The 24927-nt window shown below is 34.7% G+C and overlaps 1 protein-coding gene across 1 annotated transcript in view; it reads right to left on the bottom strand.

Moving 5' to 3' along the window:
• Positions 1–4648: 4648 nt before the first annotated feature.
• The window catches only part of LOC150087525 (CDK5 and ABL1 enzyme substrate 2-like), a 138595-nt gene continuing 118316 nt past the window's right edge, over positions 4649–24927 (bottom strand). Inside the window, exons 9-12 of the mRNA XM_090372515.1 lie at positions 20232–20268; positions 19963–20025; positions 11009–11113; positions 4649–4789 (exon numbers count right to left, since the gene is read on the bottom strand). Coding sequence (XP_090228641.1) covers positions 4649–4789; positions 11009–11113; positions 19963–20025; positions 20232–20268 — 346 coding nt within the window. The remainder of the gene's footprint in view (positions 4790–11008; positions 11114–19962; positions 20026–20231; positions 20269–24927) is intronic.

Here is a 24927-nt window from a genome sequence, read left to right as displayed (position 1 = left end):
TAACTTAAAAAAAATTCATAGCTGTGAATAAATTAACTAATCAGCATACACAAAATGGTACATTGGGTTAACACAAGTTTAAATTATTATTTGAAAGCTCCAATTTTTTAAAAATACATTGAACAGATTTTCAAATTACCCTTGGTACTGTGACTCCCTTCCAGAATTAATCCAATATTTAAAACTCGTTCATCAATATAGCATAGAAAAGAACAAAAGACTGTATAAATTATCATGTGCAAAATTCTTTAAAGAAATTCATCATAAGTTATAATGGGAAGGGGATTACCTTATGTACAGGGAGCTAGCTACCTTGTTTTTCCTTTCTTCTGAGGCTTGGAGAAATCTGAGAGAATGCCTACTGGCTATGTATAATTAAAGTTATTTACATATAAGGTATGATGTGGAGAAAAGGAGCTACCAGCCTCTCCCAAACCCCATTATATGTTATATGTAAATCTTTAATTTCTAATAAATTTCACATGATAATTTATGCAGTCTTTAGTTTCTTTCTATGTAACAAATGACATGCCATTGTTACAACACACTTTTAAATTGCAACAGTGTATTAAGAGTGACAATGGTGTTATCATCTGTCACACATGGAAGACTGCTGTACAAACTGGAGCGGTATGGCATTAAGAGCAAGTTGCTACGATGGATAAAGGGATGGTTGAGTGGGAGATGACAGAGTGGTAATCAATGGACACCGCTTTTCGTGGACTAAATGTTATTAGTGGAGTTCCCCAGGGTTCAAGTGCTGGTCCCATTGTTGTTTTGTATATTCATCAATGATATTGATGAAGGCATATCAGGCTTAATGTCCAAGTTTGCAGATGGCACAAAGGTTGGCAGGGTTGTTAACAACAGTATGCTACTGCAACAGGATCTAGATAAGTTGGGCAAATGGGCTGAGAAGTGGCAACTGAAGTTTAACATTGACAAATGCAAAGTACTGCATATGGGTAGCAGGTAACCCAAGAGAAACGTACCAATTGTGTGGTACTACACTCAGAGAAGTGGAGAATGAAAAAGACCTGGGGTAATTGTACAGTCAGATATGAAGTTTGCTGAGCAGTGCAGATGGGCTACCAGAGCAGGTCATGGAGTCTTGTCGATGATATATAGGAATTTTACTTGCAGGGACAAGGAGGTAGTTATCTTGTTGTACCAGGCAATGGTTAGGCCACAGCTTCAGTAGTGTGTACATATCTGGAGGTCTCATTTTAGGAAGGATGTAGAGTTGCTAGAACAAGCACAAAGAAGGGCAACAAGATTGGTGAGGGGAACAAAGGGTCCTCTTATGAAGAAAGGCTTAAGTTCTGCAAATTGAAGCACCTGGAGACTAGGCATCTGTGAGGTGATCTGATTGAGGTGCATAAGGCCTTGAATGGGTTGAACAAGCTCAATGCTGATGGGATTCTTCCTCTTGCTCAGATTATGGACCTGAGGGGGCATAGATTCAAATTGAGGAAAGACAGTTGTAGAATTGATGTGGAGAAATTTGACTTTAGCCAGGTGGCAGTTGATTGCAGGAACAGACTTCCATCTCTTGTTGTGGAAGTTGATAGCTTAAATAAATTTAAGGCTGAGCTAGACAGGCATTTGGAGTAAATGAATGGGTGAAAAGGGAGTTTTTTTTTTTTTTTTGGCTGATGCTGCATAAGGTTGCTTTCTTGCATCGTATGCCTCAACTAATGCTAATCTAATATCTTTTATATGAGTGAGAAGACAAGCACACCTTTATATACCCAATAGTGACAAATCTGACTTTTTCAGACATATTGCTCCAGTTCTAATGCAATCAATAAAGCAGATAAAAGATAAAAGCCACGCTAAAAGAATGTTATTTTAATTTAAAATTTTTAAAATCATTACTAGTTTTTAATATAAAGATTCCTTTTACATTAAAAGAAATATCCTGAGAAAATAAAGAAATTAAATATCTTCAATTTATATAGATTAAAAAAAAAAAAAACCACAAATGTATTGTTTGTCTTGGTAATCTTCAAAGTCTATACCATGGGCAAATGCCAAAATGTTTGAGACCTGCTAATAAGCATACTGAATACCAAATGATTATCCAGACTATTTCAAAATGACTATTAACCAAATAAGGAAATTTCTGCTGTTTCCTCGATGACTCTTTCAATGCTAATTGTCACCCCATCAGTAGAAAGTTGAGCATTTAGAGTTAAAAAATACTAATGACTATCAAATTGAAAGCCGTTGAATTTTAACTTTTGCTGGGAAAAGTTTCTAAAAACATTTACTTTAAGAATGGATAAGTTGCTCAACACCTTGGTGGTTACTTATTATATGAAAATCTGATTTTTAAATTTTTTTGTAACATTAATACCAGATTCCTCCTTAATAATATTAAATTAATTATTCTGAATTCACTTTATATTTACATATTAAACTGAAAGAATGGAACTGTGTTAAAAGAGGAATCTATCTTGATACATTTGCATAAAAATCAACATTAAGGGAAAAAATTCCCAGTGGAAATCAGTAACATCAACACTAAAATAAAGTAAATATTACAATTCCCACAAACTAAATTTATTTGAATAGACAGTTTTGTTCTATTCCTGTTAACAATATGTCCTGTTCAAAAATTGCTTCCAAAACTGCTGATGAACTGAAAATACAGATTGGAAATTACATTCCACATGTTCAAATATCTCAAAAATGGAAGGAAACACGATTATAATACTTATGGCTATATAAAATCCTTAATGAGCAATTTAACTGAAATGAATGTAGCCTTAATTATGTAAACTTTCAAGAAGTTGCAGGACTACTTCCATAATGAAAAATAGCTACAAAAGTCATACAATGTCGAAAAAAATACTCAGTTTATTATTCTCTAATTTTTCATCTACTAAGATCAAATGGATTCATTTCATTTAATTAGCTAACTGACTGTATTTTATCAAAAGATTAATTCAAAAAATGGAGCGACTAAATCAGAGTATTGAAAAATTCTATTTCACCTATAATATTAGCTCATATTTATAAGTTTAGCATTAGCAGTGGAAAATGATGCGTCAGCCAAAAAAAAGAAGAAAAAAAAAAAGACATCTTCACCTATTCATTCCTTCCAATAGTTGTCTAGTTCTTGCTTGAATTTATTTAAACTATCAACTTCTACAACAACAGATGAAAGTTTGTTCAAACAATCAACCACCTGCTGGCTAAGGCAGGCAAACTTCTGCACATCTATTCTGCAACCATCCTTCCTCACTTGGAATTTGTGCCCCCTTGTGTGTGGTATGAGCAAGAGGAAGAATCCCATCAGCACTGAGCTTGCTCAAGTCTTAAACACCTCTATCAGATCACTTTACAGGTGCCTAGTCTCCAGACACTGCAATCTGCAGAACTGGAGCCATTCTTGTAAGAGCACCCCTTTGTCCCTCCCTCTCCAATCTCGTCCTTCTCTGTAGCTCCACATCCTTCAAGGGCATCCATCCTGTTCTTAAAGCAGTCTAATTTTGGAGAGGTCTAGTTTAATTCCTATCAGGGATTGGAGGAATTTATGTTATTCTTTATCTTTCGTGGTTAAGGAGAAAATCCCTGAAAATTTATATCAAGATAACTGCCCAATATTATTTGGCTGTGATCAATCCTATCATTCTTGAGATATTTTTATAGTTTCCACCCTATTGTTCTAATATCAGAGATGATATAATCAATACTTAAAAAATATATTATTCTCCAACTTTCTATAAAAACATAAAAATTAATTCTGTGATTATAAAATTTCAAATAAAGAATAAAAAAAAAAGAAAACTTCTTAAGAAAGTTTTGAGGAAAACAATCCTATGTAATTGATTTAACAAATAAACAATTAAAATTAAATTTTCTTTTTATGCTTCAGGATGATTACACAGTCAGAGAGAATAGCACCGTACTTAGTAGTTACATAGGCTTGAACCACAGTCACTCAAAGCACGTGTACTTATGCACCCTCATGCCTAATCATTTGGCTACAGCAGCCTTTATATTCTAAAAATTTCAGCCTTCTTTAATTGAACAAATTACAATAAAAAAATTATCATAATCTTTGGATTTATATATTTCCTATATTATAATATCAATGGCACATTAAAATAACACACTATTATCAAAAAAAAATTTAAAACTGACTTATTTTTCTATAACAACAAATATAACAATTTATATACCAATTCAATAGAGGTTAACAAAAAGTTGCAATTAAAAGCATATGCTACATCCTTAGCAAGTAAAATTCTTGATTTTTTTATCACCGATTCTGGACATTAACATGCCACTATCACTCATTCACACATGACTAGGGTCTTACACAATTTTGATAAATATAGTCACTGTTTTCTTTGTGCTCACTCATATGCACTTCAAAAGTACAACTTATATTAAAATAGAACAGACTCAAATGGTATACCATATTTTTGATCAATTGACATTTTTTTTTTACCGAAATTTCAATAAAAAAAAGTATACCAGCTTCTTCAAATTAACCTTCATAAGACTGAATTTCTAGTCTATTTATTGAAGTAAGCCAGAGGAAATGAGAAGAATTCTAGAGTGCCACTGAAAGGAGAGTGACTGATGGTTTAATAAATGTTAACTGACACAAACAAAGACAGTTTTGCTGCAAACATCAGGACTCGTAGAGAAGGCGCTGATAATGTGGTGATATTTCACTAGTTGGAAGGTGTAAGGAAAATTCTAGGGCAACAAGAACACCAAATTCAGATGTAAGTAAATCTTTTCTGTTCACACGAAATACAGATTCAGTTTTCTGCAATAAAAAATATATATTTTTTAAAATTAGAGTGAATTTTATTTTAATCTTATATCTTGGAGAAATTAATAGAATGAAGTTTTTTACTACAAAAACAGTAACATAATGTAAATATGAAAAATATCAATTTCTTGATATTTCCATTTTTGGCATTAAATATTTAATCATTACAAGTTTCATCAATTCTTTTAAAAAAGACTGAGTGCGCATGGAGGCAAGGGAACAATATAAAGTGTTAATAAAAATACTTTATTGCAAGGAGGGGGAAAAACAGAAAAATAAGTAAAATTAATTCAGGAAATTGGGAAAAAAAAGCTTAAAATGAAAATATACTAATGTTATCCAAATGGTTTCTTTAAATGAAAGTAAAAACAGTGATAAAGATTTTATTATAACTCTCAGCTACTAACAAAGCTCAATAGTAAAGGAGGAAGGAATTTCAATACAGGCATCAAATAATTTTAAAATCATATATATGCTTTCAATTTCCATCTTTGAGAACATTCTAGTCCCTACCAAGATTCCATCAAGGTTAGGATTGAAACCACATTAGAGATGAAATCATTATCTCATGTGTTGATTTTTGCTGCCAATGAAACAGTCTTTTGTGTTCTTTGTAATTACTATACTCTAATAATAAATTTAAAATTCTTCCTGTCACATTGCCATTATTAATACTGGAAGTGCAAGGAAGCTTTCACTGCATTAGCAAAAAAAAATTAAAAACCCTGTTTGTTGGTTGGATTGCTGATTGCTATCTCACAGATAGCAATCCAACCAACCACTAAGCCATCAGTTTTATACCCATAGAGAACTTACTCCAATGATTAAAAATTTTATCTCCTTTCAGAAACTTAAACCTCAGTGAGAACTCCCCTCTCTAGAGCACCTAGTTACCAATCTCTATAGCTCATATTAGTCAGTCTCTACTCATAAGAATGTCCTTTACAAATCTCAGTGTGTACACTATCCATATTTAGATCTTTTCTGCAATTATTATTGGTAGTCTGATACAATGACAAAGATTTTTAAAAATAAATAAAATGGATAAAAATGAATAAACTGAGTCTGTGTTTAAAAAAAAAAAAAAAAATTTCTATTGCCTCGCAAAAGAAATGTTGCATAGTCTACAAATCTTGGAGGGTTAATAATAACCATATGGTTCAAGCCAGGTTTTTGCACCAACAACCCCCCCCACCTCTTTATGTGTTTCCTTTCTCACATACATGTAACCCCCTAACTGATCTTTCCATTTCCCCAAACTGTCAGTCTCAACTAACCATGGAAGTAATTTATTCCAGTAATTTGCAACTCACTTGCTAAAAGAAAAAGAAAACTTCTTACAACCCAGCCTATTATGCACCTATACCCCCCCCCCGACAAAATTTGAATTTGTGGCCTTATTTATAGTGGGATTATGATTTGCCTATCTCTGCAAAAAAACGCTCAACAGAAATACCAGACTGGAAACCTTTAAACTCCTGCAAAAAAATAAAATACATTTGTTTACACAAGTTTCATTCATTTATTAGCTAACTAATTTCAATGGTTAAGCAAAAACAATAATGATTCATAGGTGTAATTATGGGGTGTTTTTTTTTTTTTTCTCTTATAAAAGTTGCATCCAATTTTACCAGTTATTTAATGTAGAATAAAATGTTGAAACTGTGAATAAACTGATTGATTTTGGTATAGAATATGAGATTTCAGCATGCAACTGTTGTTCACCAGTCCATTTTCTCAAGCCTTCTCAGTGATTTTATTCTAATTATAAAATGCATCCCAATTCAGTGGCTTTCTGTTCATATACAGCAATTCTCCATGCAGCCACATAAACAAATCATTCTCTTTTTTTTTTGATTTAACCATTCAAATCAAAATGAGTTTCACTAGACAAAAAAAAAATAATATTATGACATTCTGATTGCCTTCCATAGTTTGTCATCAATGAAATCTTTTCCCATAATCTGTATGATTTTATGTATAAACAAGTTAGTTTTTACAGAAACAAATTGAAATCACAGTTCAAAATTTTCCTAGCACTTGTTCCTCTGACATTTGATTCCACATGGCAGTTTTCTGGTGAATGTTTTAAAGCTTTGTGGACTATAACACTTATTGCTGTAATTTTTTCCATAATCTGTGGGCTGCTGATGACAGCTTTTTCTTCAAACACTTTTGTGCATGTTGACATGCATTGTGTGTATGCTAGTTTGGCCCTCAAGTCATAATGAGTTTGCAACCACTGGTACAGAAGTAGAAAAATCTTATTAGGGCTGCACACAGCTTCTGGTGTGATTTTTTTTTTATATAATAAATTTTTCTTAACTTTTCATTCTTTTAATAAAGATCCCAACAAATAACAACCGTAACCATTTGAAATAACAAGAATAATAAATCACCTATCATATAGATCAAAAATCTATATTTAGTATACAGTCAGTCCTCGTATAACACGTGTTTACATTACACGAATTCGATCATACACGATTTATAAATAGGGGAACGTTATCTTATATAACACGAACCGAATTCGCTTATACACGATTCGCCTTTGTGTTTACAAGAAATGGCAGTCGAACGCGGAATCACCCCAACTGAACGCAACACGATAGGAATGAAGAAGATTCTGAAAATATATTTATGTGTTTTATATCAGTGAAGGGGAAACACATTTCACCATAATAACGTAAAAACCAACAATTCCAGTTATCGATATAATAGCAAATGCAATTAGATGGAGTTTACTACCAGTTTATAACAGATTCCACTAGCAGAAACGCAACTGGAAATTGTTTTTATTGTTTTATGGTAGTAACCCCCAGAAATGTGCTTTAGTAAAATGTGAGGTGTTAATAGTGTATCTCGGCCTTTACGGTGTTGTTTATTCAGTTGCTACACACGCGCAGCTTTGTTTATGTGTATCAAGCGTGCCTCCTCGTTTTGTAATTGTGCTTTATTCCCTAAAAATGAGTAAAATACTTAAAAGGTGTGAAAAGGAAGCGTTCTGGCTAAGACACTGCAGATTCAGAGAAAAAAAAAAAAGCAATATCGATAAACAGAGGCGGACTGGATCAAAAATTCTTAACCGGGAAAATTTACAGTGGCCTCATACTACGGTTTATGGCCAAAATCACACCGGCCTCCGGCCCACCGTGGTTTCCCCCGTAAGGCTTCTGTCCGCCTCTGTCGATAGAGAAAAAATATGAAATTGTGAAACGCTTTGAGCGAAATGAAAGGCCATGTGATATTGCACGTGCTATAGGCCTAAATCAGGCAACGCCGAGAATTACAAAGAATGCAGAGAAAATAAAAACAACTTTCATAGCAGGAACAACTCAAAGTGTAATTAAAATCCATTAGATTAAGACACAAGAATTGGAAGAGATGGAACGGCTGTCATCTGTTTGGATAGAAAATCAAACAAAAAACAAGTCTGCTTACGATAGAAGCAAAAGCATTAGCAATATTTTATTACGACTTACGTATTATAAAATACGTAAGTATTTTATTACAACTGTTTTATTTAATATAATAAATTTTTTACGAATAAAATACGTATTTTATTCGTAAAAAATACTTTTTTAGTATTAAAAAATACTAAAAATACTTTATTATAATATTTTTATTACGTATTTTAATCGTTATAAAATACTTAACGTATTTTATAACGATTAAAATTACCCGATTATTTATTGTTTGGTAATGTTTTGGTTCCAAATGTGTGTTCAATCTTGGGTGGTCGGCACCTAACCCTACTTTTCCCATAGGGTCTGTTGTTTATATTGCACGATTTCGCATTGCACGAGAGTTTGTAGGAACGCAACTATCGTGCTATACAAGGACAGACTGTATATGTACAAAAGTTTTAATTGGTAAATTAGTGATCTTCAGAAGAATTTTTTTTTAAAAACTTCAACATTCATGATCTTTAATCAAAAACTTCATCCCTAAGGAATCCCAACACAAAGTCAATAAGAGGTTATATTTATATAACCTCTTATTGACTTTGTGTTAAATAGAAATGTTATATTTCTAAATGTTATACTTTTGTTAAATAGAAATGCAGCTGGTCTACACCCCCCTCCATTTATAACTCAGCTTTCACAATATGTGATACCACTTAGGCTTACCCATAACTAATAGATATTTCGCCCTGTGTGTATTTCTTCTGAGAGTTCTGATCATAATTACCATAGCTACAATTTTTGGATATCTTGTTATCTGCAATTTGCTATTATGGCTTGCAGAAACTTTGTTGTTGCTTTGTATTTTTTGGTGTACCGACTGTTTTGGTCATAGTACACCAGTTTATGCAATTTATGACTTCATCATCATCATCAGCCATTTTCAATCCACTGCAGGATGAAGGCCTCTCCAGCAACTTTCCAGTTGCTTCTGTTTTGAGCACTGGACATCCATTTACTACCCACAAACTCATGAATTTCATCTATCCATCTCCGCCTTTGTCTTCCAGGTTTTCTTCTAGCTCCTCTTGGATACCATTCTGTTATTTTCTTAGTCCATCTGTCATCATGTCTTCGAGCTATGTGTCCTGCCCAAGACCATTTTAGTTCTTTAGTTTTGATAAGAATGTCCTTTACTTGAGTTTGTTGCCTAATCCATGTGTTTCTCTTCTTATCTAACAGTCTTATTCCCAATATGATTCGTTCCATTCTTCGCTGTGTGGTTCTCAGCTTCTCTTCCATTCTTTTGGTGAGTGCCCAAGTTTCACTTCCATAAGTCATGGTGGGGAGTATACATTGGTCCATTATTTTACGTTTCAGACAAACTGGGATATTGCTCTTCAGTATGTGACTATATTTCCTGAATGCTATCCATCCAAAATTTATTCTTCTCTTGACTTCCAGCCATTTATCATTATTACAGCTAATAACTTGTCCCAGATAAGTATATGACTCCACCTTTTCAATTACTGCTCCTTCAATCATTATGTCTCTTTCTGTGGCATACTTGTTCATCATTACTTTTGTTTTAGCCATATTCATCTTTAGTCCAAAATCCTTACTAGCTGTGCATAACTGATTAAGATTTTCCTCTAATTCTTTGGGATCATGGCTTATGACCACAATGTCATCTGCAAATCGCAAATGGTTTAGGTACTCTCCGTTCACATTGACTCCTTTCTGCGACCAGTCTAATCTTCTGAAAGCTTCCTCAAGGGCAGCAGTAAACAGCTTAGGAGATATTGTGTCTCCTTGTCGAACTCCTTTCTCAATTTTAAATTTCCTACTGTCTTTGTCTAGTCTAATAAAGGAGGTAGCACTCTCGTATATTTTCTTCAAAATCATAATATATGGGGTATCAATGCCTTGTCTTTCCAGTGCCCGAAACATTGCCTTATGCTGTATGGAGTCAAATGCCTTTTCATAATCCACAAATGCCAGGCATAATGGTGTTTTATATTCATTTGCTTTCTCCATTAGCTGTGATATTACATGAAGGTGATCCATAGTTGAGAATCCTGTCCTAAAGCCAGCTTGCTCTTTCGGTTGATTCTCATCCAGTATTCTTTCTAATCTGTTAGTAATGACCCTTGTGAACAACTTGTAGATGTGGGATAACAAGCTAATTGGTCTATAATTTCCAATTTCTGATTTATCTCCTTTCTTATGCAGCAAAACTATGATTGCATTATTCCACTGCTTAGGCGTCACACCTTTTCTAATGCACTTTGTGAAGAGCCTTGCCAGTTTTTGTGTTTTTGTGTTATTTATGACTTACCATATATCATAAACAAGCTTGCACATATGCTACAAGTGTCTATTTGAAAGGTTTTAGTACCAATTTGAAAGTTGCACAGGCTGAAATAGCCAGAATGGTATGTGGGGAGGGATTACTCTCTCTACCTAAGATTAGACTAACAACAACCGTGATTGAAGAGTTTCTAATGTATTTTTCTGAAAGCCATATTAAAATTTGTATCATTCTTTTCACTAGATAACCCTGCAATTACAAGAAAAATACTTTATGAAAAGAATAATTACTGTACTGCTATACATTCATTCAAAGAGTAAATGCATGCCGTTTTATGGAATTGTACCATACTGCAGCGTCAGAAAATACACCTCCATTGTCACATTCCAATTTTTGTAATGATTTCATTGTCACAAAAAATACAAATGTGTATTTTTTAATATTTCAGAAGACAAATGCTTCTGAAAAATCCTATGGAATATTAATTTATTCATTTACCTCTATAATATTTTTAAGATCTTGTCCTTTCACATCATTCAGTTTAGCAGAGAGAAGCAAACAAGCACCAGCACAAAGTTTTCTATTGTGCTTGTTTATCAGCATCTGGAGGTAAACAAAACATTATATTTAATTGTGAAATTAATTTAAGAAAAATTAAACTGCTAGAAATTAAACTAAATGAAAATAAAAATTCTAACAAATGTATAGAATACTATCCATCTCTACTTAAAATTTTAAGGATAGTATTATGGATACAGTCATAAACAGTTAAGATTGTTTGGGCTATGGTTATAAATATTTTCAAATTTTTGGAGAAATACTATATTAAATGGCAACAAAATAAAACAAATTATAATATGCTTCCATTATAATATTTTGTGACACCAGTAATTACTGCTGTTGCTGAGCCAAACCTAATTTTAACTCAGGAAGTAAAAAAACTGAAAAGGGATGAAATGGTTGAAATAACAGGGATAAGGAAGTGAATATCCCCTTATATAAGGCAATGGTCAGGCCACACCTTGAGTACTGTATACAGGTCTCATTTTAAGAAGGATGTAGAGCTGTTGGAACGAGTACAGAGAAGGGCAACAAGATTAATGAATGGAACAAAGGGTTGCTCTTACGAAGAAAGGCTTAAATTTTGCAAATTACAGTGTCTGGAGACTAGGCACCTGCGAGGTGATCTGATTGAGGTGTATAAAGCCTTGAATGGTTTGAGCTTGCTCAATGCTGATGGAATTCTTCCTCTTGCTCAGAATAATCAATCATTTGAGAGGGCATAAATTCAAATTGAGGAAAGACAGATGTAGGATAGATGTGCAGAAGTTTGCCTTTAGCTAGCGGGTGGTTGGAACAGACTTCCAACCTTTGTTGTGGAAGTTGATAGCCTAAATAAATTTAAGGCTGAGCTGGACAGGTATTTGGAACGAACGGAGGGGCAAAATGGGAGTGTGTTTTTTTTTTTTTTTTTGGCTGATGCTGCATAAGCTTGCTTTCTTGCATCATATGCCTCTACTAATACTAATGCTAAACTGAAAGTGAATCACACTGGGTGTCATTACATTACTAAACTCATTCTAGACAGCAGACGAGATGAAACCCAGATAAAAACTTTAGGATTTCTCCAAGAAACTATTATATTACTCTATGAGATCAGTCCAGAAAGATTAAATATTCTAAAACAGAGAATATGATATGGCTAATTTTACTATCTTATTATTTCAAATCCCTTCACCTTTGTTATTATTACCTCAAATGGTTTTGAATATAATAATAGTATTGCTTATTAGCAGAAATGAATTCTCAGTTGCTGATATACACCGATGAGCCAAAACATTATGACCACCTACCTAATATGATGTTGGTTCTCCATGTGCAACCAAAACAGCTCGTACCTGGTGAGGCATGGATGCTATAAGATTTCTAAATGTGTCTTGTGGTATCTGTTACCAACAAGTAACAAGCAGATCCTTTAACTCCTGTAAGGTCCAGGGTTGAGACGCTGCAGATCGAAGTTGCTGTTCTAACACAAACCACAGATGCTCAATGGGATTGATGTCTGGGAATTTGGAGACTAGGGCAATACCTGGAAGTCTTCCTCATGTTCTACGAACCAGTCTCAAACAATCCGGGTGGTGTGGCATGGTGCATTATCCTGCTGAAAGACTGCACCGCCAGAGGGGAAGACCATTGTCATGAAAGGTTGGTGTACCTGGTCAGCAATGATGTTTAGGTAAGTGGTAGATGTCAGAGTGCCCGGCACACAAATGACTGGACCCAGGGTATCCCAGCAGAACATCACCCAAAGTATGACACCGCCACCACTGGCTTGTTTTCATCCATTGGTGCATCCAGGCGGCATCACTTTCCCAGGTAAACGATGCACAGGTACCTGGCTGTCCACATGGTGCAACAGGAAATGTGATTCATTGGACCAGATGACCTTTTTCCAATCACTCAAGGTCCAGTTTCGATGCTCACGTGCCCATTGTAGGCATTGTCGCCGGTGAACCGTGGTTAGCATGGGCACTCAGAGTGGCCTGTGCTACGCAGCCCCATTTTCCACAGGGTTCAATGTACTGTGTGTTGTGACACATTACTCCCGTCACCAGCATTCCAATTACCGGCAAGTTGTGCCACAGTCACCCTTCTGCTGCCACGTACCATCCGGGAGAGCCTTCACTCACCTCGAGCATCGATAAGCCGTGGTCATCCAACACCTCGCCTGTGGTTCGTGGGTTCCCCTCCTCGGACCACTTTTGGTAGGGTTTAACCACAGCTGACCGTGAGCACCCCACCAGCCATGCTATCTCTGCCCCAGTCGTCTGGCCATTACAATTTGGCCTTTGTCAAACTTGCTTAAGTCCGCTGCCTTTCCCATCTGAAGAACAAGAGTAACACTGATTAACAGAGCTCAGTATCAGGTGTTTTTTATACCATATCCCAACCTGCACATGCGCCGTAGTTCACCTGCAGTTGCTACGATTTGTAACGACTTGCTGGTCATAATGTTTTGGCTCATCGGTGCATGTAGATTTTTTCAACACAGTCTAAAACACTGCATTATTTGAAGATTGAATGTTTTGCCAAATTAAAATCACAATGAAGTTACACATAAGTTCCAAAGTCACAGACCTAGTAAAGCAGGATTTGAAAATTAAGACGGACGTTATGTGCTCTCTGTACCTATATCTTCCTGGCTCCATTATATTGACCCATTCATGTTAGCTGTGAGGGCCAGGCATTATATGCCAACTGTTTTGAACCCAACATTCAGTTCACACTGGAAAGGGATATAAATTCTTCCCTCTCCTTATATACAAAGGGTACTTTATTTAATTTTTTCAAAGTAATTTCCTCTACATTCAATACACCTCTCCATCCTCCGAAACCAATATTTAAACCAGTTCTGCCAAGTTTCACTAGGGAGTAAAGCACACTCGTTGTCCCAAGCCCGTAGAAAGTCCTCATCACTGGAAAACCGCCTCCCTTTTAGCTTCATTTTCACATGCGGGAACAGTGCAAAGTCGCAGGGAGCAAGGTCTGGACTGTAGGGAGGGTGCTCGAGAAGTTTCAGTCCTGTCGTGGTCAAATATTCGGTGTAGGCTTTGGCGCGGTGAGCTGGAGCATTATCGTGATGGAGGTACCAGGTGTCCATTCTTGACTTTGGCCGCACGTTTTTCATAGATCCAATGACTTTAGGCAGGCATTGTTCAGTATACCACTTAGCTGTGACTGTCTTCTGCGTGTCCAAAACGACACGTTCCACAATTCCACTCGATTTGAAAAATACAGCTATCATTTTCTTCTTTACAGATCGGGATTTTCTGACAATTACGGGTGTGTCGTCATCATCAAAGACCCAAACTTTGTTTTGAGCCTTGGTCGGCAGATCGTAATAGTACAGCCAAGTCTCGTCACCTGTCACGATGTTGTTCACATACCGAGATTGTCCCTTATCAAACTTTTTTAACATCTCCCGGCACCAAGTCACACGTCGTGTCATCTGCTCTTCAGTCAGTTGATGCGGCACCCAGAGAGAACAAAGTTTCTTCACGTGCAAATGATCTTGCAGAATCGAACGAATTGCTGGTGCATTTAGGCCCAAAGTATCCTCTATCTGTTGGTAGGTCACTCGCCTGTTTTCGTCAAGCATTTTCCTCACAGCAGTAACGTTTTCCTCCGTAACTGACGTTCGTGGCCTTCCCGGCCTCTCCGAATCCTCCAGAGTGAAATTTCCCCTTTGGAATTCTTTATACCACCTGAATATCGTTGTACGATGTGGACAATCATCATCTAGTGCAAGTCATTTCTTCTAAGCACTGGTCTATGGTTAAACCACGCACGAAATTATACCGCAAAACTGTCCTTATCTCATTTCGTGACCACGATGCCATCGCAAGCACTTTACACTCTCACTACTAATGAATAACTGAGCCCATCGACTTGGCGCGGCGGCTACTATGCACGTATGAACATGTCTCAACATGCAGCAACAAGCAGCTTCCTGTGATTCATTGTTGCGTCATATTGCAAAACTTTCCTAGTACCCTTTGTATTTTAGTTAAGCATTTTTGGCCCCTGCATTGAAACTTCTGTATAGAGGAAACCAACGTGTACATGTGTGTTTAAGCCAATTCACACACTTTGCCAGAAACCATAAGCCTGTGTATGCACACAAAGTTTCCACAGCTTGTGCCTTATTACACCATGTATGGTTCAGGCAACAAGCATCTCAGTTAAACATAGTCTTCACAAATTTGGCTTTTCTGGGACGGTGCTGAAAAGGTTCAGTTCTTCCCCTCTCCCATTTGTTTGAACTTCATTTTCAGCATGCTTCACAGTTAGCCATGGCATCATTCTCTTCTATCCAGTCCTTTCTTGTATCACCAAACAGATTTTGCAAGTGAAAGGCATTTGGTGCATCTAACTTCTGGCCCATAATATTTTGTCAGCTGTCACACAGGTGAAGCCATCCTTGTCTCTGTTCATGCAAAGACAAGTGTAAGTTGACCAGGCTGTGATGAACATTACTTGGGTCAAACTAAGAGGCATCAAAGAGACCATATGATTGTTTGACTTCTATTTGAAAAGGGGTAGATTGCCAATTGAGTATTTCTGGAGCATGAGACATGCTTCATGCTAATCAAGAATATGTAACTGATCATACCTCTCAGCCATATTACTGCCACTGGTTGGAATCACTTCCTGTACCCCCCCGGGGCTCACATCTGGTGAATATGGGCTTGGTACACCCAGGGTCCTGAGTTGGATATCATCATTCTTCTTTTTCTTGGTGATTCCTTTCTACTTCTGACTCTCTCTCTCTCAGCGTAACTCAGGAATTTTTTTTTGGCTGGTGCAGCATAAGCCTCAGGCTTCCCTTGCACCATATGGCTAATAATAATAATAATAACAATATCACTTTCATCTGCACTTACTTTAACTGTAACTTAGGCCTTCAAAACAACCCCATTTCTGTGCAAGTTATTATTCAACAGAATAGCAGATGGTATAATTGAACACTGCACAAGCAATAGCCAGGGCAGTAGTTATTCCACACTGATACCACTCCAATCATTTATTTGTTATAGTACTGTCTTGAATTTTTGTAGCTGACAAAGATATTCTGGGATGTCGAACGCCAGTGCTTGTTTTAAGCTTATTTTACCTCAACAAGTTTTATTAATTTTTATGTATACCATATACATTTTCACTTTACTTCTAAGTTTTATATTTTAATTGGCTACAGAATACTATCCACCTCTACTTAAAATATTAAAGAATATTTTGATGTTCTTTTATCCTGACCCAGAAGGCCTCTTTTATTCTAATAATATCTGTTTATTCAGGCCAAATTCTATGGTAAAATGCTACTCACTGTGCTCTAGACACAGCACACAAGCGGACAGTATAGTACAATTCAAAATTGGAAAAATTTGTCACTTCTGGCCATGAGATACATATTGTGCACTTCTTTATTGCTTGTCTCATACCACTTGTTTACATTAATACCATTTATTTCTCCAATTGATAAGAGTTTGCTAAGTTGCATGGTGTAACATAAATAGTAATTATATTGAAAGAATTTGGAAGGGCTTTAGCCTCAACCTATTAAAGATTCACTTGATGAAAAGATTAGTGCAATAGCACCATGTTTTTTCATAAGTGAATTACCAAATTGGTAAAATGGCTTCATTTTTTTCATATCTCATATTGTGAATACCTTCATGAATTTCCCAATATTGCACTATCTCGAATAAGAATGCTCCATCAATGGAGAGGACTACTGTTATTTATTCTCAGTGGATACCTCACCACCCAGATGACTGTTTCAAGGCTATCTGGCCTATCATCGGTGGGTGGGTAGGTAATCTGGTGTTGCAATAAGTGAAGGGCTATAGCCCTTCCAAATTCTTTCAGTTTAAACTGTTATATACCATCTGGCATCTCTCATATTGTGAAGTTATACTTCATAACTGGGTTGTCACTTACTGCAACACCAGGGTACTACCCACCCACTAATGATAGACCAAACAGCCTTGAAAATGCCATCTGGGTGATGGTATCCACTGAGAATAAGTAACAACAGCATTCTTCATTGGTGAAGCATTGCTTATTTGAGGTAGTGCAATATCAGGCAACTCGTTGTGAAGGTATTCATAATACGAGATATGATAAAAAAGATGGCATTTTATCAATTTAGTGATTCACTTGCAAAAAAACATGATTGCACTATCTTTTCATCATGGTAATTATATTTAGTTATGAAGAAAAATAACATAACTGCAGTGTGAGATAATACTAGAGTTCCCCAGGGCCACCAACATGACCCATATGGCACAATGGCCAATAACAAATTTTTAATTTAAAAAAAAATTTGTAAATGTAAAATTTTACATGAATACAAAATGAACATTTAGTTTGGAATATAAAAAAACTTTTATAAATTTCTCTTTGTTGAGTTCTTTTTTCTTATCAATTCAAAATGTTATGTTTTATTATATTTGCATTATTATTGCATTATATTTGCATGTATTTCTCAGAGCTGTTACAGTTTTCCCACTATAATATAATTAAGAAAACAAAAAAAAAAAAAAAACAAGGGGTGTTCAATAGAGCAGCCCAATTATTTATTAACAGTTTCATGTAACTACAGAGTAAAATTATATTTGGGTTCCCAGGCATTCTATGTGAAATGCACATACTATATATATACAATGTCAATGAGAAGCATATGCCATCTCAAAGAGATGGAATGAATAAACAGTGTATGAATCAGCAGAGAGACCTCAAGACATGTCAAACCACAAATGGCAAGACCTGAATGTCAGAGTAAAGGGATAACCTGATATTCATGTCTCAACAACAGTTAAATGAATTGATTTGTCAATACTCATCCAGAATTTTTTAGCCAGAAAATTTGACAAATTTTCTGACATAAAAGCTTAAGTAATATTATTAACTAAGATAAATAAAAACAGAGCTATGATGCTCAATGAGTTCTATATCTGTGCATTAATATATAGAAATTTTAAAAAAATTTCTCAATTTTTTTTGAAGAATACTTAGCACGACACACTCCTGAATTCAATCGAACATAAAATGGCTTCTCTCCCCCAAAAGACACATAAATGGTCTGATATCTGTGATCGACAGTTAAGGGCCCCCAACCCAACCAACCTTGAGAGCCAGAAGGCACTATGTCTAATAATAAAATCAAAACGTTTACTGCGTATGACAGTTAAAATAATTTAAAACAAATTTGAACAGCTTCCTTCCTAAAGTGGACTGTGGCTTTTAAAAGTCCCACTCACTTACTTTGCATTACTTCTATTTTGTGACCAAGATATATCGTCGAAAAGCCCTGGTCAGCTTTAGGAAGGAAGTTGTTCAAGTTTGTTTTAAATTATTTTAACTAATTTAATTATTTTAACTATCATACACCATAAACATATGATTGATTTTATATTATTAGACATAATGTCTTCTGTATTACTGTGTTAGTGGTCGGGTTGGGGGACCTTAACTATCAATTGCAGATAAGTTGGACTATTCATGTGTCTTTAGGAGAGAGAAGCCATTAAAAAATAGTTTTATGTTCGATTGAATTCAGGAATGTGTTGTGCACTAAAGTATTCTACAAAAAGCATTGAGAAAAATTTCTCTTAAATTTCTATATAGTAATATTATTAAATTTATACTCTCCATCTAGAAAAAAAAAAAAATCATACTTTTGGACAAGTGATTTTGAGACATTGTACCTGTACTGGGATTTAGACTAACTAAACACAGAAAAATATTACAAGCTTATCTATAGTCAAAATAATCCCCTCAAGTTTCTTTTAAATTCAGGTCAAACATAACATGACTTAGTTCCAATTTCAATGTCATTCTCTTTTATCTGCACCTTTCTAAACCTTATTATTCACAACTAAAACACCACCACCAACTCCTTCAACCATTACTCACATAATATAATAAAGCTAGTATTTGTGCATAATAGTAATTATGCACAAATACTAGCTTTACCCTGATATTGCAAGATAGACTGCCTAACTGAAAATCTCCTCTTTTGAACCTTCTTTGGCTTATAAAATCTCTTTATTCACTACTAAATTTATCAACTATGGTATCAGTTTCCTCACTCTAGAAAATTATTCAAATATTTTGGAAATCCTCTCTATAAAACTGAATTTCTTTCTCCATCAAAGTGCCTGTCTTAACAATAATATCACTCTTAGTGATGTTACTATTCATTTTTCTGACTAGTTCCCATTTTAAAATTGTACAGATCTAAATGCTTTAGTATTCTTGGAAATACTAATAAAGCATTTGTTATTATCAGTGACTTCACTCGAATTGTTTACTTGTCTAATAGAATTCTAAATAATCAAACCACTCACCTAATCCTTTCATTATCAATAACCATGCTGACTACACCATAATAGTCAACTCGTCTCTAAAATACTCACACCATAACAATTGCCTTTTTATTCTAGATAACCCACACCAAAGGTAGAAACTGCTATCTCATAAAACCTTCATCCTATAACTTTTCTCAGTCTCACTACAATAATGCTAATAGGGTAGAATACATAATTTCTATACCTCTTTTCTCTAGTTACTGTTGTTTAAAATCTCCATGTTCTAAACCTGACTTAGACATTATCCTCTAAGAATAGTCCTCATGATACCTACAAACTTTTAAAACAATTTATTTTCAGACCTTAGAATTTTATATATTTTGATATAATCCATTTATAAATGAGTGTCTTATGATTAAAAATACTTCTTCCTTATGAAAAAGATAGTTTAAGAATTATGTTAGTTAAAAGATAACCAACCATTACTGAACCACAGAGAATCTTAACATGAACAGCTTAAAACTTAACCTTAATTTAAAAAGGAGGGGAATAAAAAGGGGGAAAAACTGGATTTTTACTTACTTTTAAGACAAGTTTCTCAAAATAGACATATGCCTGTGCAACAGTCAGCAAGTCTATATTACACTGGAAGATGAAAAGCTTCAATTAGTGGACATTTTTCAAAATTCATAAAAGCTATATTAGCTATATAAATATTGTCAAATTAGTCAAACTGCAACAAATATAAAAAGCTAAATGAAACAGCGGATTAGAAACATAATGAAATTGGGTAAAACGAGGAGACAAATGGAGATAAAGATGGAATGACAACTTTTGTAAGGTCTACTCACCTCTTTTCGGGCTATCTTATACATCTCTCGTTTCAAGCTGTAACAAATTCAAAATATACTTAAGACATATTTGGAATCAATGAATCAGCTCCATAAAAAATTAGTAAATATTAAATGACAGATAAAATAAATATTAAAGAAATAAATGCCATATATCTATGAAAAGGAATATGGGAAAAGGTTACACAGTCTCATTGAATGAGACTGTGTAACCTTTTCCCAGCTACTAAACTGCACATAATCATATACCATATAAAAGTACAGTTTAGTAGCTGGGAAAAGGTTACACAGTCTCATTGAATGAGACTGTGTAACCTTTTCCCAGCTACTAAACTGCACATAATCATATACCATATAAAAGTACAGTATATGATAAAGTAATTATCATATACTGTACTTGTACAATAAAATCAAATGCAGCTAGGCTCAAAATGGTAAATCATTATTGTACCTATTCTTTCTATTATTGGCTCAAATATTAAATGCGCAAACAAAAAATAAATATAAATTTAAATCAGTTAGTGCTTAAGGTAAGTGCCAACATCAGTACATTGTATTGGTGTCTACTATATTATATGTATATATTCTAAGCTGATTTTCATGAATTTATGAGAAAACCCCCTGCATCGCTGCCTGAGACCACCTAAAATCCTGAATAAAAAAGCTTATAAAGAATTCTTGCAGCTGCAATGGCAATTAAACTTAAAGTATTTTTCAAATGACTAATGAAATGGTAAGGTTGCTATATCATTGTGCAGGGAACAAGACAGAAAAATACATTTATTTAAAACAAATTAAAGTTGATAACTGTAAACCAAGAAATTATAATGTATCCTGAAATTAAAATGGAAGCCAAACAAAAAATATAGTTAAGCAGAAAATGAACACCTGTGTTTTCTAATTTATATATTTTTACAAGAAATTTAATATTTAATGCAACAATATGCTGCAACGTGACAAGCCTTAATGTGCAGAATTGTTGCAACTATTAGACATCGCACAAACATCACAAAGAAATGTGATTAAAAACAAGTACATGCTTAAAATAGTTTTGTTTTACTGAACAGAAAGTTATAAATTTCCTCTAAATACTGAGAGTATATAGCGTTATTCATATTTGTATAACTCTATATACTCTCAGATTAGTATATTATGGCTATGGTTGCAGATTATGGCTATGGTTGCATTACCAAAGAGATTCTAGAGATTAATTTAAATCATCATTTTTATATTTCCATTCAGTAAAGTAGTTAATTGTTATATCCATTTTTAAAGTGTTAATTATAGTGCATAATAATATCTAAAAATCTTTCAAAATATCTTTCATTTTGTTTATAAAAAGTTAAAACTAATAACAACATGGAGATAAAAATATTACTATCAAATAACAAAAATAATTAAGAAAGTAAATTTAAATAAGATTAAGAGTAAACACAGTAGTAGCAGCAGCAGTAATGGCAAGTGATGTAAGAAAGCAAGCTTAAATAGCATCAGCCAAAAAAAGGAAAGTTCATCCATCTGTACTCCCCAAGAAATTTTGTAGTTCTCCCTTGAATTTATTCAGCCCATCAATTTTCACAACAGAAGAAAGCCTGTTCCAACATTCCAACAATCAACAACACAGACTGGCTGAATGAAAACTTCTGCACATCTATTCTGCAACTTCCTCAACTTGAATTTATGCCCCCTCATGTGAAGTCTAAGCAAGTGGACGAACACCATTAATTAACATTCAGTTTACTCAATCCATTCAGGGCTTTAAACACCCCAATCAGATCTCCCCACAGGTGCCTCGTCTCAAGATACTGCACTTTCAGAACTGAAGCATTTCTAAATAAGAGCACCCTTTTGTTCCCTTCACCAATCTGGTTGCCCTTTTCTGCACACATTCCAGCAGATCTATATCCCTCCTAAAGTGAGCCTGCAGACCTGTATACAGTATTCAACATGCAGCCTAACCATTTCCTTATACAAAGGGATAATCACCTCCTTATCCCTGCTAGCAAAGTTCCTGTATATCGTTCACAAAACCTCATGAGCTGTCCTGGCTGCATGTCTGCACTGCTCAGAGAATTTCACGTCTGTTTGCACAATTACCTCCAGGTAATTTTTATTCTCCACTACACCGAGTGTAGTACCACACAGTTGATAAGTTACTCTGGAGTTACTGCTTCCCATATGCAGTATCTTGCATTTGTCAATGTTAAACTTCAACTGCCATTAGCCCATTGACCCAATTTTCCTACATCATCTTGCAATAGCTCACTCTGATGATGGTTGTTAACCACTCTGCCAACCTTCGTATCGTCTGCAAACTTAGACATTAAGCCTGATATACCTTCATCAATAAATATTGAAAACAACAATGGACTCAGCACTGAATCCTGGGGAACTCCACTAATAACATTAATCCAAGAAGAGCAGTGCCCACTGATAACCACTTAACCATACATATCCACAGCAGTAATTTGCCCTTAATGCCACATTGCCTCAGTTTGTACAGCAGTCTTTTACGTGCAACAGTATCAAAAGCCCTCCTGAAATCCAAGTATATGATGTCAAAAATATATTTTTTGCATCCAGTTCATTGGTCAACACATCATAGTAATCTATCTGATTGGTTAGACAAGACCACCCCTTAACAAATCCATGCTGTGATTGCAGTATAATTGCATGCCTCTCCAAATGGTCCTGCATTACTTCTTTAACTAATGGTTCTTATTTTCTTTGGAATAGACATTAAGCTAACAAGTCTATAATTACTCAAGTTTCCTTTTGATTCCCCTTTGTGAATTGCAGATATATTTGCACATTTCCAGTACATAGGAACCTCCCCTGAATCCAAGTATGCCCTTATAATTATGGCTAAGGGTTTGCTTACCTCCTTTGCTACCTCCCTTAATATAATTGGATAGATTTCATCTGCCCCAGGTGCCTTTTTTATGTCCATCCTCAGCAATTTCTCCTCCACTTTCCTTTCATCACAAAGTCATCTAGCTCCCTGTTAGAGTTTGGTAAACTACTGGCATCCCCTTCCCTAAAGAATTCTTGATGTGTGAATGTAGATGCAAAATACCTATTCAATTTGTCTGCAATTTGAGTAGGGTCATTAACAGTTAACCCATAGACATTAAATGGCCCAGTGTGATTCAACCCCTTCCTTCTACTGTTAATATAAGCACAGAAGTCTTTATTGTTTCCCTTTGCCAGAGACTTCTCATAATCTGCCTTAAACTTCCTTTGTTACTTGATCCATTAATACTAAGAAAAATAAAATAAGTACAGAATATATCAAAAATCCTTATATAGGGAAAAGTATATGTATTTATATATGCCTGCTGTTTTTTTTTTTACAGGTAACCGTTACAAGATGTTTTAGAATTCTATTTGAATGATATGCTATTTTCAAGATAAAGTGCCAGCAAGTTCTCCAACAAGTGGATAAGGTATCATGGTAATTTCAAACAGCATTTTTCAAGCCCTGATTAATCTCCTTCAGATGTCTTCCTTTCAGGAATTTTAAAATATGTTGTTTATAAATATAAACCATGTAGTGCTGAGCAGATGCATATGAAGACATTTGTACACCAGAGTCACAAGAGATAGCTTTAAAAATGTCCAATTATCAGTGACATAAAAGTAAAGTGACATAAGAGTAAAGTTCTATTCTAGTGACATAATGACTGTTCTAGTGACTATTCTAATGTCATTAGTCATATTCACTATTCTAATAGTCATTCTAATGACTATTCTAGTGACATAAGAGTAAAGTTATACTCACAACTTCACTTATACAACTGAATAATCCCATGAAAAATAAAAAGTCATTATACAGTAGAGCATCAGTTATCCAGAATAATTAATATCAGACCTCTTCCAGGCAGCCAAATTTTCCGGATAATCGAATGTAGGTAAGATTAAATAAATTCTGTTATAATGTATTAAGGTAAAAGAGAAAGACTTAAATATCATGAAATATAAATTTATTTAATTTAAAAAATAATGACAACTTATACATAAAAATTCGCACATTTACATATGTATGTATATTCAGATAGGTATTTTACTGCAAATTTTATGTAGAAAAAAATTTAAAGTCATTTTTTAAAATAATGTTCGATTGTTTTTTGTGACTTTTTTTTTTCTATTAAATCTCAAGTTCCTTAACAATCAATATCACTTTTATTTATCACATTCTTCCCGTTTTTCTGCTGTTTCTTTCCATTGACATTTTACTGTAAAAAAGGGAGAAAAATAATAAATCACACAGCTTTCGGCCGATATGATTCTTACCAAATCTGGAGCTAAACTAAACATAACATGAAATGAAGAGAACAAAATGTGCCATGGAAAATTGCATTCACGGAAGCAAATGACTAGCATTAGCATTAGTAGAGGCATTTGATGCAAGAAAGCAAGCTTATGCAGCATCAGCCATAAAAAAAAAAAAAAAAAACCCACTTCCACTTCACCCCTCTGTTCGTTCAAAATACCTGTCCAGCTGAGCCTTAAACTTATTTAGGCTATCAACCTCCACCACAAGGGATGGCAGTCTGTTCCACCAACCAACCACCCGCTGGCTAAAGGCAAATTTCCGCACGTCTATCCTACATCTGTCTTTCCTCAATTTGAATTTATGCCCTCTCAGGTGATTTTTCTGAGCTAGAGGAAGAATCCCATCAGCATTGAGCATGCT

Source organism: Mastigoproctus giganteus, chromosome 4 (genome assembly GCF_048544385.1).
Source record: "Mastigoproctus giganteus isolate SK-2022 chromosome 4, ASM4854438v1, whole genome shotgun sequence".
Taxonomy (NCBI): Eukaryota; Metazoa; Arthropoda; class Arachnida; order Uropygi; family Thelyphonidae; genus Mastigoproctus; species Mastigoproctus giganteus.
This window is presented reverse-complemented; position numbering and strand designations above follow the sequence as displayed.